The sequence below is a fragment of the Pithys albifrons genome, chromosome 15, assembly GCF_047495875.1.
Source record: "Pithys albifrons albifrons isolate INPA30051 chromosome 15, PitAlb_v1, whole genome shotgun sequence".
In the NCBI taxonomy this organism is placed as follows: Eukaryota; Metazoa; Chordata; class Aves; order Passeriformes; family Thamnophilidae; genus Pithys; species Pithys albifrons.
This window is the reverse complement of record NC_092472.1, coordinates 5251554-5270474: the sequence shown is the minus strand read 5'-3', so window position 1 is coordinate 5270474 and position 18921 is coordinate 5251554. Positions and strand designations below refer to the sequence as shown.

Sequence of the window (18921 nt, the reverse complement as noted above, 5' to 3'; positions counted from 1 at the left end):
CTCGCAAACTATTCAAGGAGATAATTAACAGGCTTTTCTGCCAGAATCGCTACATATTTTCTACATATTGCACTGCAGGTTAAAATATATCTGTGCAAAATACGCTGTGTATCTGAAATGAAATTTGGTTTCACTTGTTAATGTTCTTTGATGGTTCCGATCATTTTAAATTTTAACATTTATTACTGTTTTACAACTGAAGATATGATATTCTCGGGGGCATTTAGCAAATTTATTTTGATAGAGAGATTAAATGCTCAGACTTTCTTTGAAGAACAACATCGAAAAAAATCATATTAGGTTGGAAGTATAAAACTCACATTTTGTGACTGCAAGAAAAATAAGTTTAGAAATAGATAATATCAATCTATTTTCTCATCTTTTAGAATTAAGATTGATTTTTCCTGGAGCAGTGTGCCTGTGTTGAAAATTAGAAATGCATTAAAGAGCTGATTATGATGTATTTAATATATCCTCCTCTTCTCCCACCCAAGTAAGTGGCATAGAATTAACCAAATAAAAGCAGAGAGTTAAATAAACTAATTCAACAATTCCTACATCCTGGAGAAAAGGAATGTATTCCTAGCAACTTCTGCAGAGCCTGCAGAACTTGGCATTTTACAGAAAAAGACTCCATGTATTGTCCAGCCTATTTCAGTGGAAGTTATAGCACAGTCTGCTGTCAGTGGAGGACTGATTCACTCTCTGCAGATATGGAAAATCAGTCTATCAAACAAGCAAACAAAAAAGAACAAAAAGAAGCCAATTTTTAAGAGAGTTCATTCTTTTTCTTTTCTTCCTTTCTTTCACCACATGGTAGACTTTTCAGTCTGACTGACAAGTCAAACTTTATAGTGGTAGTGCATTACTTCTCCTGAAAAGAGCTATTAATATAGAATTTGAACAATAGTCTTGATAATATAAATTTCCAGATAAGAAACTCAGCAGAAATCTACTGCTAAGTGATCATGAGCAACACAAAGTACCTGACCAACATCCCTGACCCAGCGAGGGAGACAGAGGGGCCAAAGGTCCCTCAGCTGGCTGTGACAGACACAGGCACCACTCCAGGTCCCACAGGAAGCTGAGCTGGTGCTGGCACTGATGGCAGAACTCCCTTGAGCACTGGCGCAAGGTGGGCAGAGCCCTTGGGGCAATTCCCTGCGTGGCCCCACGTGCATTCAGCCCCCTGTGGTGTGTGGCACAGGGCTGGCCGTGCAGCCACTGCTCTGCCTGCTCTCAGCAGCTAAAGGCACATTGTGGCTCTGCTGGGTCTCCAGGTGCCAGGAGTGTGTGAGGCAGGTGCTTATTTTAACCACCTACCATTTGCTGTTTCATGCCATGTAATTTAAGGGCAGGCTCTGCAGCAGTCTGGGCAGGCCTTCCCTGCTGCACTTAAGTGTGCTCTGTGTCTGTGCTTATCCAGCATCAACTCCAGGTCACACGCTGAGGGTTTGTTTCAGTTTTGGAGGGGTCGTGTGTCACCCCAGCCCTTCCATTTTGGCTTAGAACTATGTGCTTTCAGAAGATTAACACCCAGCTTTGCAGGATTAACTTTGAGGTGACAGGAAAAGCTTTGTATCAGTTCACATAGTAAAATACCTATTGCAGAAAAGGTCTTTAAGTGAACAAAAACTATTAGTAATAAGCAAATTATCTGCATGGATACAGAGTTCTGGGTAATACTGGATTTACATTACAATGACCGTGCTCTCAATCTAATATGCTGCTTCTCTGTTAGAGTCAGCTTTCACTGTCAAAACCTTTTCTTTTTTTTGGTATGTGCTGCAGCTTTAACAGGCAGTGTGTAAAGTTTGTGGTACACGAAGAGCACAACGTGGTGTTATTTCAGCCCTCTGAGAAGGATCCTCCCCAAAAGCCAATGACTGCACCGAACAAGCCTGCCAAACGCCTGTCTCTCCTCCCTCTTACATACCAAACACCTTTTAAACAGCTTTTTGTCTAGGGCAATGGCCAGATATCTCATAATATTGCTCCCCACGAACCTGTTACTCATCCGCTGCTCGACATTAGGCAGCCCCAGGCAGGTTTGTGGCTGCAGAGCCCACCCCGGACGCACTTGGGCTGCTGCTGAACCCCATCTGTTCCACGCAGCAGTGAGCACGGCAATGTCTCTGCTCCTCACGAGCGGCAGCGGAGAACTCGCCTATTGTGGTTTAATGAGCAATAACCCCAGCCCGGGGGAAGTGGGAGATGCCGCTTTGCCACCTGCACCAGCGGGTGAGGTGGGAGCCCCGAGACTCCCCCAGCACTGCAGCACAGGGATGGCCACCCCCCCGGCACCCCAGCACGGCTCCAAGTCAACTCACAGGATCTCCAGGTCGCGCAGGGCTCGGAAGGCTCCATCTTCGATGCAGCTGATCTGATTGTTGTCCAGTTGCCTGCAGAAAGGAAGGAGAGGGAGAGGAGGATGAAGGCTGGCGATGGGCAGAGCTGTGTCGGAGCACCAGGTTGGGGCTTCCCCGTGCCCGAGGTGTCCCTCCACCCCCTGGCAGCGCCTGCTCAGCTGCCACGCTCCGCTCGCGCTGTCTGACAGCGCTGCACGGTGCCGCACACTGAAGCCTGTCAGGTCTCAGTAAATATTAATTGCGCCTTTTTTTTTCCTTCTTCTTCTTCTTCTTTTTTTTTTTTTTTAAAGGCAGAAGGGAGTAATTTCATTACATTAGGGCATCCAATCCATTATGAGCTTTTACCGTCATGTCACTGAAACAATTTCATTAAGCTAAAGGCCTGTAAATCATTGGAGGTCACTGAGCTGCCCTCCGTGACCTCCCAGAATGCCGCTTTTTCTTTTACTGGAAGTTGGAGTCCTCTGTCCTGACAGTACTAAATCTCCAGGCTTTATCTACCCAAGAGCTGTGAGAGTGCATAGGGAATATACCAATTCCAAATTAGACTCAACTAATCTAATTTTATAGTCTTTTTATTATTCTAAGCACCAAATGTCTGTGGTGGTTCGATGCCTCTCTGCATTGTTACTGGTCCCATCTGGTAGCCCGTTCTATTGAAAGATTTCTGACTAAATACAGATTCTGTCTAACTGCATCAGGGAGAGCAATCCAGTGACAAAAAGCATTATACACATGTACACTTAAACCACTATTTTGCTTCAAAATGTGTAATTTAATATTCGGATGGCAGAGTTCTCTCATTTGTCTCCCCGTATGCGCATGATTTAAATGTATTTTGCAATACATGTGGACACAGCAGTGCAGCTACATCTGTCTTTTCTCCTTAAAAAAATTAAAGTTGTAATTTAAAATTCAGTGATTACATTGTCTGACATCTGAGCCCTTCAATTTTACACTCAAAGAAATAAAAGTACGTATTTGACCACGTTTAAATAAAATATCTGCATTTCATGAAAAAATAGATGCAAGCTCCTGACTTTATTTGATGCTGCCCTTTGCACAGTGTAAACTTTAGATTTGTTGAGGCAGTGACCTTTTGTACTGTGTGTGTAAAGTATTATGAACAAAGGTATAAAGATTGCACTGCTGTGCTGTTTTCTATTAATATATATATGCAAATATAGCAAATATATTACACCTGTGTATAATATAGTTGGATGTTTGATCAGCTTCTTTACATTTATTTGCTGTATCTAATTTTTGGTCTACATAGAGATTTGTCACACCTTTGTTACTATTCAACAATAGAGCAAAGACAGAGCAAGTACAATCTTTATAAACCCCTTTAAAGACTAAATTTGAGCTACTAACATTGAGCATCTTGAGTATGATACATTTACTAACAACTACAGGAAACTGCTGTCAATGAACATGACGTTTTTTATGACTTAAAGCACAGGAAAATCCATACACACTCTAAGGTCTATTAAAAAGCTTAGGAGGCACAAAGCTCAGCTAAGCTTTCTCATAGCTCTTGTAACTTTGGAGAACTTTGTGAATTCCACAAAACTTCAGCAATGTCTCCTATAGTGACAGACACCAAGATAAACAATCACCCAAAAGGGATTTTTCTCCAAGAGTTCATGCATAGTATATATGCATATGTAAGTAAATGCATATATACATATTTATGTTCTGCTTCTCTGACCCCCTAGCAAAGATGTTAAAACCTCTATAGGTTTGAATGCTGGGAGGGCCTTTGGCTGCTGAATGGCTCCTTCTGACATCCCTGGTTAATTGTGTGGGTTGTCAAAAATTTGTGTCTCAAACAGAAAGGATGGTGCATTTTCAAGAGAAATAAACTTCAAATGAGTTAAATATAACACTGCTTACATGACTAAGTATTTTAGACTTAGCTTTATTAAGCATGAAGCTGGCACATGCTAGAATGATGAAGAGAAAGAGGGCTCAGCTTGAGAATCACCTCTCCCTCTCCTACGGGAAGCACTGCATACTGCGTATTTTTATTTGAGTTATACTGTAACATTGATTTTTCTGCCAAATACACTAAAATAAGCAAATAAACACAGTGTGATAGTCACAAAGGCTTCTGATTAAAGGGCTTCCTATGTGGGTATTGGTTTTCTCTTTTTTTTTTTTGTTTGTTTGGGTTTTTTTAAACACTACTCTCATAGATTGATTTTTGTTGAAAAAGTGTAATGATCATCTTAATCATATTTCCAGAGGTTGAGTCACGCTGGTGCTAACAACCAGGTTTAGTCTGGGTGATCGATGCACAGGACACAGCAAGGGAAACCTCCAGATGCTCAGACGACCCACATTTAGAAGGACGGTCAGTAAATAGGGAAAATATTCATTGGTGGTACACCCGAATTCTGTGGCCCATGAACTAAATCTGCAGCCTCTGGGAGAGATCCACACATTTAATTCTCCTTTGTCCCAGAGCTCATGTCTCCTGATATCTATCACACCAACACATCCACATCTGCGTTTAATGCAAAGCATGAGAGTTTCTTCTCTAAAGGAATAGAACTCTGAGCTGTCTTAAAATTAGGCATGGTTGGTTTTAAGACCCTCCACCTCCCCATTTATATCTCTGTGTGTAAAGATGGAAATCCTATTTCTTTGCACCTGTTTAGTGGTTTGATCGAGACTAGCAAGTCAAGAGTTTAAAATCTAAACAAAGTCTTCTTTCCAAGACAGCATGTTAAGTTTAAAGATTTGGGAAAACTTGAGGTAAGGTCTTACAGAAAGGCAAAGACAGGTGTTCAGCACATACTTTTACAGCCATGAAGAGAAAATAAACCCCCTGTGATGCGGACCAGCAGCCAGATCACATACTCAGTGTGGGTAAGGTGTGCAGGCAGCTCTGCAAGGGGCAGAACAGACATGCCTAACACTTGTTGGGAAGAGCATCTTACCTGAATAAAACTAACCATATGCAGAGAAAGTAAAAACTGAACTTTAAAGAAAGGAAAAAAGGAGAAAAGGCAGTATTTCAGAATAGGTGGCACATACATTTATTTCCCTGAGGAACATGTGACCCTGCTCCCATTTCTCCATCCCTGTGCTCTGAACAGAGTGCTCACAAGGAGCACAGGGCAGGTACCTGAGCCACAGATCAACTGCTCCAGGCTTACAGGTAAAGGTAAAAAATGGTCTTGGCCAGCAGAAGTCTGGATTCAGATTTAATTCCATCCCTCTTTGTCACTGCTCATGGCCTTTCTACAGAACCTTTTCCTCAAGACAACAAACAGGAAGTTATGCATGTAGAAGTGCAATATATTGCTGACAAAGGGGCAGACGACCCAAACTCAGATTTTAAAATAGACAAAATCACTTTTCATACCTCCATTTACTCCTGCCTTTTGAAGGAATACAGCACTAAGGTCAGATTTTATCTCAAACTACCAAGTGCCTCGACTGCCTCAGAAGAAAAGTGTTCACACATTGAAAAAATGAGGCACTGTTTGAAAGGGGCTGAAGGGTGAATGAAACCCCAGTCACTGAGCTGTGTGAAACAGCCATAGGGTGCCTCATCATAACAAGGACAAGCCAAGGCATAAACAAATAAACACGACCAAACTTTGAACTTCCAAGTTTTGCTAAGTGACATAGATATCTGACTTCAACTTGGGTGAAAGTGTTTGGGTTAAACACCAAATCTCCTGTGGAATAAAGCACTGGAGTTGGTGATGTTGCCAGAACAGGTCCTGGCTCCGAGATCCCAGCCTGGGAAACCCAGCAGCTCCTGTGATTGAATTATCATCCCTGACCTCACCTCAGGGGCTCCAGGGATCCCAGATCTCCGTGACAGGCAATTAGCAACCAGACAATGTGAACAGATAACAAAGAGCAACAGCAGAAGACCTCGGAGAAGGGAGCAAAGCACTCAAGCAAGGAAAATATTGAATGGGCAAATGGGATTTAGGTGGAGTGTGACACAGACAAATGCTTATAAACAATGCAAGAATTTATAAAACTAGTCAGAGGCAAAAGCATCTTTCATGGGGTAGACCTATAAATACATAAAGCCACATGTATTATAATCTGCCTCTAACCAGGGCTCAATACCTGCTCTCAGTTTTTATTAAGAACAGGAAAATTATGTGACTACATTATATGCAACTGATTGATCATTGTCAAACTTAAAAATGGTGTTTGGTTTTGGTTTGTTTTTTTTTTTTTTTAAACCAACAATTTGGATGGAAACCACCTTTCTAAGAAATTAGGAATAATGCTGTGTCCTAATAGATTTATATCACAGGAGTGTCTATGGCTTGGCCAAGGCAGCACTTCAAATGTCTAAAACACTGACTCCCTGACAGAGTATAACTCCATCTTCTCCATCTAGACCTGCACGTTATTTATCCTAGATAAGAGTTAAATTTAAAATAATATTTATAATGATGATTTTCTTTTGCCATTTGAAATAATCCTTTAAATACTGAGCCTTGAAGGTTTTGCTCACAACAATAAGGAATATTAAATTTTCAAATGCATTTGGGAGATAAAAATCCTCACCAGCAAAGCTGATGTAATTTTTATCATGCTAGTAGCTTTAAGATTTTTTTAAACACACAACTATTATCAAATATTAAAGAAATCAAATAAAACTGAAATAATCTAATCTTTTATTAACAATAAAAATCAGCTAATGCTTGCTAGCAAGGTCTCCTCATCGTACACCAGCTAACCTGGTGCCTAAGTAAGAGCTTTCAGTATTTTGCCTGCAATTAGCCACAGTCACATTCACCAGGGAGAGGCCCTTGAAGCATCAACATTTCACAATAATGAACTATATAAGCAGTGGTTTGTACTTTATTCAGTGAGGGATTTTTTTTTCCATTTTCAAACACTACCAAGGCCACTGCAGAGCTCAAGTGCTAATCTGTTTTTTAATTATACTCTGACAGCAGTTAAATTACTGTAACCTCTTTCTATATTTTGCCCCAAATCTAGTTAAATATTTAAATAAAAGCCTGTAGTAACAAGTATCATAATAAATACTGTTCAGATTTCTTTGTTGCTCACATTTCCCATTTAGCACAAAAAAGCAGTGTTATAATAGCTGCATATTTAAGAAGGTTCTACAGTTACAGATATAAAATTACTGTTATAGATTATTTCTACTGTTGTAGAGCCGAAATTAGGCAAAAGCCTTTACCTCAGGAATAAAAGACTTAGAGTTTTAACCAGAAGTATCCATATTAAAGGTACTGTATCACTAAAGTAGTTAACAGGCATTTCACAGGAAGGTAAATTCACCGTAACTTATTATAGAATCATTGCCAGAAAACAAATTAATTTTGTTAATTATATCTCCAAAATAACCTCTGTTTATTCAACATTTTCCCCAACCTTTTTCTATTTCATTTCTAATACAGGCTGGTCTATCCCTTTCCTGTGAAGTTTCAAATTTAGTACTGAAGCTCTTCAATAACCTCTAAGAATTAGAGATACCCACTGTAACAGTTATTGTCCTTACATAACTAGAAGAATATTAAAATCTGAAAGGAAAGTGACACCAACAGATCTGTGTAAAATTTCTCACATACCAATCTAAAATCTTTATCCTTAATTGATAAGGAAGCCCCAATAAGGGGGAAAAGATGGTTCTTTGAACTAATATTAAATTCAAATACATTGAAATAATACTAAATTCTTTCAAACTGGCTTTTAAGACATTTTTTCACATTTAATTTTTACTCTAAAATGAAAATCACTACAATCATTCTATAAGAACTTGCTTATATTGGAAAATTGAAAGAAGTGATGCAGCTGCTGTGTTCAAGCTGCAACCTCCCTCTGAAATTTTTACAAGTGTTCCAAAACTCCTCTTATATTTTTTTTTTTTAATTTATTTTCCCAAAGATGTGGCTCTGGCAGAAGCCATGGCTGAAGCTTTGTGCAGAAGCAGCTCATGTGCCTGCAATAATTGGGCACAGTCGTATTCCCTGTCTTCAGTTTTCACACCCAACCCATGCTGCCAGGTTGTTAAATTCAAGGAGGGAGGGATCCCTGATGAGAAGGGGAAGAGCTGCTCATAAATAATTGTTCTTCAGACTATTCCAAAGTATTAAGTATTTGCTCTGAGTGTTTGTATTACAGAAACTCACAAATCAAAATGCTGCTGTCAAAAACCAGCCATCATATCAGCTTAAAGCAAAAGCTGAGTGGCAAATGAACATGGAAACTACTCCTGCCACTTCCCACAAGGACAAACACACACAAAGCCAAGATTTCCTTTTAGTATCAGGTGCTTTAGACCAATTTTTTTTTTCTTTTTTTAACTCTCTCTGGTTGCTGATGTAACAAATAGTGCATACCAAGCACAGAAATGGCTGTCTCCATAGCAATTGGGGCAGGTTTTGTGGTTTCCTTAGTTACTCTTGACTGATAACCATCTGTTGTTCTCCTCTGCTACAGCCCCAAAGGGGAAAAGGGGAAGAAATGAAGAAGATAAAATGGGCGTTCAAGAATACAAAAGTTATTTACTATGGTGGTTTTTACACTTTTAGAAGGTTTGCACTCACTTAAATATTTATTTATTGTTATTTCCAGTTTACAAGTATCAAATACCACATGTAAAGAAAAGTTCTGGCTCCAAAATGTTATTAATCACCTACCTTATTAATAGGAAATCATAATAGGGACTCAGAATAGGAATATTAATAGGAAATTATATCATTAGGGATGTTACTATGAAACTGGAAAATGTGTAGCGAAGGCACTTACGTTAAAAAAAAAGGCAGTTATTTAATCTGAAACTAGTAGAAATTTGTCATGTACAAAGAGGCAGGGAGGAGGTGCAGGTGGTTCCATCCACCCAGGTGGGACAGGATCCCGAAGGAAGCAGCACCTTCCACCCTCGAGCTGCAGTGCTGCCTGAGCTCTGTTTGCACATCTGTGGTCACTGTTTCCATCAAACCCCGAGCCCCTTCCTCCCCCGCTGGCATGGGGAAGGGAGCCAGAGGTACAGTGAATGCCCAGGGTCCAGGCTGCCTGTGCCCCATCCCAGCTGGGGGACAGCCCTGATCCTCACCCCGCTGGCCCTGCTGCCCAGGCATGGGGCAGGACGCACTGGGAGCAAAGGCAGTGCCCACACAGGCTGTGCACCACCATGGCATCACCTGGGTGGAACCAACAGCACCTAAGCCATGCTCAGCTTGAAGGCAAAACCAATAACCCCCCCAAGTGAGCTGTGAGAGCCGATCAATATGGAGGCATCAGCCAACTGGGGTTTGGGGCTCTTCTGGGAAAGGAGTCCCTGCGTATGTTCCATGTTGGAACAAATCCATCACAGAACCACAACTTAGCAAAGGGAACACACAGAATGCTTCAACCCTTCCTATTAAAAATATATCATCTGTCACTTGTCAAAGACAGAAAAGTATTTGTTTGGAGGCACTGGTGTTTCTATGGTGGGTTCAGTAGGACAGAGGGTGCAAGAACCTCTCTAGAGTGCAAGGCAGGGTCAGTGCTGCAGATTGCTGTCCACAGGGCAGGACAGGAGATGTTCTGCACATGGATGGCATTCCTGCTGCTCTGGGGACACCAGCACAGCTTCCCTGGAAATGCCTGTGAGCCCAGCTCTGCCCAGGACTGTGTAGAGCTCACCAGGAGCCCCCAAGCTGTTTATTTGACAGGGTCACTTGGACAAAAAGCTTATCAGTTTTGGTGTTTCACATTTTTATCATTAATGATTTACAAAATTTGGGTTTGAGAGGAAAAATAGGGCTCTCCCTACCTTGAGAGGCTTTGACTTGAGCAGCAAACCTGAGAATGACACGAGGAGCAGAGGCCGTGGTGGAGGATGAATGAAACCCTGGGCAGGGCAGGGAGGGTGAATGTGCCAGGGCCCAGACTCCAGAAATGCCTGTTTTACACAGTCAGGGAGATGACAGAGCAAAACCAAATCTGGACATTTGATCTCCAGACATCTGTCCTCTCTGAAATCCCATAGTACATTAGATTAATTCTATCACCCACAGTCATACAATAACTTGAGATATGGGGTTTTTGTAGATTTTAAGACAAAAATTAGGAGGAAATAATGCCCAGCCAGTAAATGTGAGTACAGTCACAGCAGGGTCTCAGTCTTCCTGCATGGCTGATAAGTTTGGGCAAACCAGTAGATTGTTTTTATTTTGGTGACTATTCTTGTTACTTATAGAACTAATAGTAAAACTTTGTGGATGAATATTCAAACAATTAAGAGGTTGCACCTATGAATGGTAGTTTCTTAGTATAACACATCTATAAATTTTTAATTGGATCCTGGTTTATTAGACTGTTTTAAAAAACCCCACAAAAATGTTCAGTTAAAGCTGGAGAAGGAACCACAGCTCTGAATATCAGTGCCCCATTTGGCAGATTTTATTTATTTTTCAGTAGGGTTCTATTCAGATTCTGAACATTTAAGAAATGCTAAAATAATAACTAAATCCTACAGCCATTGGAGTATAGTTTATGGACACTACATATTTCAAGATGCTGCATTAGTTTAAGATAAGTCTGATAGGAGTTTCCAGTTCTGATCATGCTTAACACAGGTTCAGGAGCTTTTCTAAGGGGTTTCAAAGCAGGTCATTCCATCTTTAATAGAGCTGTGGGCTCTGATTTTAGGGTAAGTGACACTCCAGATGATGAATGGTGAGGGTGGAGGGCTGTTCTTTCAGGTTTTTTGTTTCATTTTACCCCTTTTTCTCCAGCACTGATCAGGCAACAGCAGCTTGCTTTTGAGACATGGAATTTATCTCATTCTAGTGATTTTTTGCTGTAAAATTGGCCACTGAAAACTACCTAACAGAAAATAAGGTTTAATTACCTTAAGGCAAGACATTAGGCTTAGTTACAGTTTTGTGTCATTCACTGATAACCTGTCTGGGCATTTTCAAAGTCAGAGGTTTTGTTTTTAGCACACAAACGTTCCTAAATGGCATGCAGCTCCAAATTCCAGCTCCTCATTCTGTTTGTGTGCTTTGCAGGCACACAATTCCTCAGGCCAGTTGAGGAAGAGCAGCAGCCCCAAGCACATCACATAACTCTACTCCTGTGCTGTCTCTCCCAGAAAACAAGGCTGGCAATGGATACCGTAAAAACATTTGAAATTTGTTTCCCAGTGGTTGCTTCAATGCATAGGCAATGCCCAGATCCTCTGATTTTAAGTCTTTGTATTTGTCACTTCTTAGCATCACATCTCATTTTGCAAGTCAGATCTGTGGCTGACTTGTAATCAACACTAGACAAGCGTATGGGTGAGTTTAGATGAGTCGGTGCTGAGGGTGGGAGAGAGACATTACGATTCAGCTGAACCTTCTGAGCTTTTAAGACATTTACATCAAACTTCATTCTCATTGCTCAAGGCAATGAATTCCAATTCCCCACCCAAAGTCCCACTGGAATTGCTTCTTATAGTCTGACTCTATTTGCCGCAAATTTGCTTGTTCTCCTACACGATTTCAAACAAATAAGTTCACATAATATGCGGTTTGGATTTCTGCATTATCCCCTTATGCTACAAAAACATCAGTGAGAGGGGGAGTTCTTGCTATGCATTTTTACGTACTTATATTTGTACTAAGTTCATAAAAACAGTATTCTGGACTTCTCTGGGCACTCTGTGTGCTTATATATGTAACTCAGGTAGTTATGTATACATGTACTTATGTATGAGTAGCAAATAACACTCCCATTAGACTAAGACTGACAAAAGGTTCAAAGGAGTACTAAAATCTGCTCTTTTGCTGCTGTAACTCCTTTCTGTGTGCATTCAGAGCCTCATGCAACAGTCCTGAGCAGGCCACCCTAGAGCTGACTTCTCATTAGCACCAGGATCAGAGTCCACTCATAGGCATGAAATGTTTGTTGGGCAGTTACACATGAACTTGAAGACCTACTCTTTTTCCTGCAGTGGTTGTCCCTATCGAAATGAATCATCCTATGACATATTTCTGAAGAAGATGCCACACCAGCCATACCTCTGTGACTTGTGTTCCTCTCTGCCACTCCACTCCTTTGCCCCAGTCTGCAGCAGGTCTAGACTCCCTCCAAAACTTACCTATGCTGTCAATAAAACACCTGCACATAACAAATGAAAGCCCAAAACACTTAATAAGAACTAACCAGAACAAGAAGTGTTTTGAAAGAATAACTAGTTTCTAAACAGGAAAAATAAAAACCAAAAGAATCTTTCAGAAAAGTAAATCAAAAGAAAACCCAGGAAAGATTTTAGGAACCAAACCAAATAAATTACCCGATAGATTAAATGGGAACTAAAAATAATGTTCTTGGTTATTTGGGCAGCAAGTAATTGCATCAATTTTTAACTACTTTGCTGTGGAATTAACAGCAAACTGGATCAGAATTAACAAAAAAAGCCATTTTGCTTTTCAAGCAGCCAAACTCACATCATCTGTGCACCGTTTGTCACCCAGGGTAAGGACAGCAATCCATCCTGCAGCTTTCTGTTTACAAGCATTTTGGAACAAATGTTCCCACTTGAACGCCCATATGAACCAGAAGCACCCAATATGTTTGGCTCCCTACGTTCAGTTTTTGTTAGCAGGTCTTCAGCTCCCTGAACAATGTTTTACCAAACCAATGTGGCACTACCACGTATCCTTCAGCAACGGGACACGGAGCATATGTGACAACTCTTGTTCATATTCACCAGGGAGTTTCTTTCCACCTACATGAAGGCAGAGGTCTATTTTTTTAATGCATAAAAGCAAATGGCATCCATTTATGTGATGGCTGTAGCAAGTCCCTCACCCTTTAATATATTTATTCCTCCACCCCACAGATGCTCAGCTGTCAGCAGCATTATGAGGTTTTAAAATATTACAGGCACTGGATGTGTCCCTTCCAGTTCCACTAACCTACATAATTTCCAAATTAAAATATGATTCCCTGGCCTCGGGACATGTAAAATACTAATCCTAAATGGGGAGTTTATATCAAAAGTGCTGAACACAACTCACTGCAATGGATTGATGATGTCACTTTTGTCACAAAGTAGGTTTATAAAGATAAAGGCAAAATATGTATAACAGCCTTAATGTGTTACTGAACTGCAGTGTTTGAAAGGAAAAACATCATCAAAAGTCCTGACATCCTCACATAAGCCTAATTCTCGGGGAGAACTGAAAACAGGCTAACAGGTGGAGGAGTCTGGTTTTCAGCTTTCCTTGTGGATCACTAATCACTTAAAGACATTAACTGCTGGACAAGGAATACCTTGACTCTGGATCTGAAACTTCACTGGTCAGAAATCCAAGTACCAAGGGACGACCATAATTTCCAAGTCAACACAGAGTACAAAAACAGGACAGGTCACCTCCAAAGGGACTGATTCCATCTTGCAGGAGACCTGAGTAACTTAAAAATTGTATTATCTATAAATGCAGAACTTGTAATGAAAGGAAATATGAAAGAATTATGCCACTAAAAACTGCTAAAAACAGCATCATGAAATAACTGCATGCCCAATTTGAAACAAAAATATAGATATAGATAAAACATGGCTTACTATTAGGAATATGGTTAGTATTATTAGATAATTTTTGCCCCTTACATGTGACATCAATGGGAAATATTGCAGAGGCAGGTTTATATACAGAATTTCCTAGATATTAGGCTTCAAAATTTTTCTCCACAAATTGCTACCTTTTTTTGTTAATATTTTAAAGAAAAATATTTCCTTTTGAAACTATTAACAACAACCTTCAGATCATCTTAGACATTGCGATTTCTTAAGCATAAATGCTTCTATGTCTGAACTGTTCCTTTACTTATATTACTTACTTCACTGACTTACTGGCCACTGAATAATGATTCTACAAGCCTTACAAAATTGAAGCCATTAACAAAGAGTCTTAAAAATTAACTTAATCCATATGGCTTTGAGATTTCCTTGCTGGGTGGCAAATTTTTTGTAATATTTTTCCCTGATGTTAGTCCATAAAAACATTCAGCTGCTTCCCCTGCCAGGATTGCCATGACCCAAAGGCACTCACGTGCAAGAGAAGCTTGTGCTCCCCGCTAGGTTGGGCAGCAAGTTTGGCTCACAAGCACACAGCAGTTACCTCACCTGACCCTTTAAACAAACCCTCAGTACCTAATCCACACTGCGAGGTGGCAGCGGCCACAGCAAAGCCCTGCCCCGAAGGTTTCCTCCTCTCAAAGCCACAATTTCTTTGTAAGTATGTAAAGAGGATACCTGCACAACTGGTTCACAGGACATTTCTGCCATCCTTCTGTCCCTCTCCTGAGAGAGCTGCTTGTTGCCTAACTCGTTGTGGAGCGTTTGCTGCTGCCCCCACCCATCTCGACATTAACCCTTAATTCCCTTTCAGCTGCTCGTCAGCGAGGCAGAGCTCGAGCTCTGAAAAGCAAGGAGAGCTCCAAACCAAGCAAAAAACTCCATCCCCGACAGCAAACCCCCCAGAATGTGTCAGCTAACTCAGCTCCCCACTCAGTGAATCACTGCAGGCAAAGCACTTGACCTCCCTGCAGCAGCTCCTCTGTAAAGCCGGGTTTAAAAGCAGCACCTAATCAATAGCTGTTGCTGTGTATGACCCGAGCTTAAGCATATAAATTAAATGCAAAATAAAGCAGGTTCAAGGGTGACACTCACAAACACGGGCTACTGAGGGGTCACAAAAGAAAACAGAAGGAAGAAATAAAAAGGGGGGGGAAATTGATCTCATTTCTAAAGGTAATTTTCATCTCGGATTGCTCCATTTCCCACCCCACCTCATGACAGGCCATTTTACTGTGTGTGAAAGAGTTGTGTTTCACTGCCCTGAGAGGCAGGTTGGATGCTCCGATGGTGGGCACCAGAGAAGCAGCAAGAACTGCTTACAGGGATCTTAGTGCAAACCACTTGCCTTAACATTTCTTGTGCCCCATGTCACAAGTTTTTACAGTCCATTCGCTTCTGTCTTTAAATTCTTGGATTTGGAAGTTGGATTTCGGTTTGTTGTTTTTTTGTTTGGTTGGTTGGATTTTTTTTGTTGTTTTTTTGTTTCTGTTTGTTTGGGTTTTTTGGAAAAGCTTTGTTTTATATTCCACTATTAACATATCATGACTGCCTTATAAACAACTCGTGATTGACAGGATATTGATGCAGAATTTACATACAGAAATCATTTTGGTCATGCACAAAAGTCTCATGTTCCTTCAAAAGAACAATTCAGAAATCTTCACTTTCCCTCATAAAACAAGAGAAAGGAAGAAGAATTCTAAGTGTGAAAATGCACCTAAGACAAGCTGTGTATACATATTATCACAGTGTTACTGTACTGCTGCTCAATGAGGTGGAAAAATAACTCTAAAAAGAGCTGTAAAAAACCTCACAAAGGACTGGAGCAGAGGTTACTTCCACATGAAGATAGAATTCTCTCATTTCTTTCTTTGACATTTATGGGGCTACTAAAGGGTAAACAAAAGCAAAATTAGATCCCACAGGCTTTTGGTAGGGGGAAAAACTGGAGGAGAATGATATTCCATAGCAGAAATCAGTTGTACAAATGAGACCATAATCTCACAGCCCTTTCCATTGCTGCTCTCACACTCACCCTGTGTCATCTGGCCTTAAACAAAAGGGATTTTATTCTTGCCTACCTCAAAGCTATTACACTAAAGCCATTCTCAGATTTTCACCTAGATAATCAACTTTACACTATTTCTATTAATCTCATAACATATATTTGAGTGCCTGAGAATCCCTCTGTGCTTTGCTCAGACTCAGATCCTTATTTTATATTGGAAGAAAACGTTTCCGATCCAAGTACAAACACTGGGGTTTTCTTAAGTAAAATTAGGATCCTCCACAGGATCTTCTTAAAATCCATATAGGATTTACATGATCTGAGCTTCTTCTGGGGACATTTTCAAATGTTGCAACAACGTGGCTGTTTAAAAGGACTGTTTAACATCCCTTGGACAGTGAGCATATGTTCATATAAAAGCAACTTGTGATAAAAAGCCTGTAAAATACAATTATACCATTACAGTTTAATTCTTTTTTCCCTCTTTTTTCCTTTCAAGGCATAACAATTTTGGATTGAATTGAGTTGCAGGTGGCTTCGTTCTCCCACAGCCACTTCATCTCATGGAGCCACCCAACTTCAGGACAGAAAAGCCATGGAACAGACTGAATCACTGAATGAGAAACATCCTCATTCCCCTCTGGGCTCTGAATGTGGTAAAAAAAAACTACACAAACTTCGTCATCATTGTTGTTAAATACCCAGCTCTGCTCTCACACAGAAAGAAGCAGCTGAGCTGAGGGCTGGGGTCAAGAAGGGGGGAACTCCCATCTTATTTCATGGTCAGGGAAGAGTGGTGCAGCAAATCTAGTCCCCCAGACAATTCCTGAAATTAATTTTTGAGCCCAGGTCATTGCCTTCTGGGAAAACAAGGGTCCATCCATTTACTTACCTGTTTTGCAGCAGTGTTTTCATTGCTTTCTTAAATCGAGTTAGGCTAAAAATAATTGTGTTACCCAGAAAACAGTGCTACAGTATTAATTATGAACTGAGGAATTTTTTATTCACAGAATCATAGAATGGCTTGGGTTGGAAGAGACCTTAAAGATATCTAGTTCCATATCTAGTTCCATCACCCTGCCATGGGCAGGGACACTTTGAAAGCTACAGCAAGTCCAGGCACATTGTTGCCTATTTAGAAAATGAAACATCAAAACTTAATCCCAGTGAAATGGTGAGACCACTGGAGAGCCCAGAAACCCACAGTGACTCTGCCTTGAAAGCCAAAAAGCACAGGGGCTTTTCAAAATAATTTCTGAGCAGCAGGTCAGCACTCCCAGCAATCTCCATGGGCACAGGGCAAAGTGTGGCACTGCCAGGGATTGAACAGGCACTGCCCAACCCTGATTTCCTGCCAGAAGACCCTTTTTCTCTCTAACTACCAAAAGTGTTGCACTGACCAAAGAGCCAAAATGAAACACAGCAGGGGAGAAAAAAGGGGGAAAAAAAACCCAAAGGCAACTCAAGCTGTGGTTTTAACTTTGCCCAGCGGGGAAGGTCAAGGGGAGAAGGCAAACTGTGTTCTGTGGGTGGACAGTATTTACAACCCCCCTTAGCCATGGAGTCTGCACTAAAATGATATTACTCTGCTGTTTTGGCTACAGACTGCACACACTGACCCCTCCATGCCCAGCACAGCTCCGGAATAATTCCACACAAAAGGTTTGCATTAAATGTAATGAAGCAAATGACAAAATCAATAAACCTGGAATGGTGAGGCTATCATAAAAATGATGTAAATTCAGAGTTCACAGTGGTTACGAAGCTATTTAGATTCATAATTAAAACCAGTACTGTCTCTTTTTTTTTTCCAGAATAAAAGTTCCTTTTGACAATCATAGATGAATGTTAAAGGAAATCTTCAACAAATGTATTCCAAATTAAGGTATGGCACAAAGACAGTATAAATTACACAAAGATAAACTGTAGGCATAGGTTAGCCTAAACACGGACATAATAAAGAAAATTTGATTTCTATACTTTTTCAACTGATGTCTCATCCCATTTTAATCAATTTTTATATCAAAAGGACAGTAAGAATACCACATAGCCTGTTTTTAAATCAAGGTATTTTCTGAAGTTTGTTTCTGTCAAAGAGACTCTTGTAAGGCTATTAAAGCAGAAAAGGGCCAAACCTGCTCTTCATTACTAAGCACACAAAGGCAGTGCTGCAGTCTGGGTGCTGCACCAAAATGGGTCTGGGCTTTATTAGGGGAAAATAATAACAAGCCCAGAAAGCACCGAGCAGAGCTCTGGGAACTGAGGAAGCAGATAAGTGATCTCTGGAAACAGCAATAGTCACCCTGGCTCTGTAGCAGATTTCAGGGCCCAGATAAGGGATCCCATCCAAGCTCAGGGGTGAGGTTTGCTCGGATCAAGCTCTGGACCTGCAGCTTGCAGTCTCCTTTAAAGATTTCCACCAATGTCACATTTAAGCAAGTGAATTATATACAACTTAAATCTCTAGACACCCAGATCTGACCTATTTTTCACCTAATCAAACAGAAATTTTCAAGGTGACCATCAAGAGTGGGGTTCTCACACCCAGATGCTGAACTGTTTCAGCCTCCTGCGCAAAGGATTCCCATCACTGTGCCATGTTCCTGATGGGACACAGCAGCTCCATGTCCCTCTTCCAAACCCCCCTGGTGACCACCCTACAGAGCTGCATTGCTGATGGCTGCACAAGGAGGAGAAGGCAAGAAATTATGCAAAATGCAAAGCACAGGGAAGATCACAGCAGAATTGAAGGAGATGGAAATGATGCTCTTCATCTTTCTTGTTGTCAGCATTAGGATTTACCATATGAACAACTAAAGAATGCTTGAAATACATTTTCAGAAAAGGAAAAAATAATCAGTATTTATGCTTGTCTTATGCCTATAAGAAATAGTTAAAAATCTATGGTTTGCCCAAAAATTGATATTGGAACCAATATATACTGCAGTGGAATGCAGAAATTGGGTAAATTA

General features: G+C 40.7%; 1 protein-coding gene across 2 annotated transcripts in view; it reads right to left on the bottom strand.

The window, feature by feature from the left end:
• The window catches only part of SLIT3 (slit guidance ligand 3), a 495956-nt gene that overhangs the window by 216064 nt on the left and 260971 nt on the right, over positions 1–18921 (bottom strand). For both annotated transcript variants that reach the window (XM_071569998.1, XM_071569999.1), the window contains one exon: positions 2331–2402. In XM_071569998.1, coding sequence (XP_071426099.1) covers positions 2331–2402 — 72 coding nt within the window. The remainder of the gene's footprint in view (positions 1–2330; positions 2403–18921) is intronic.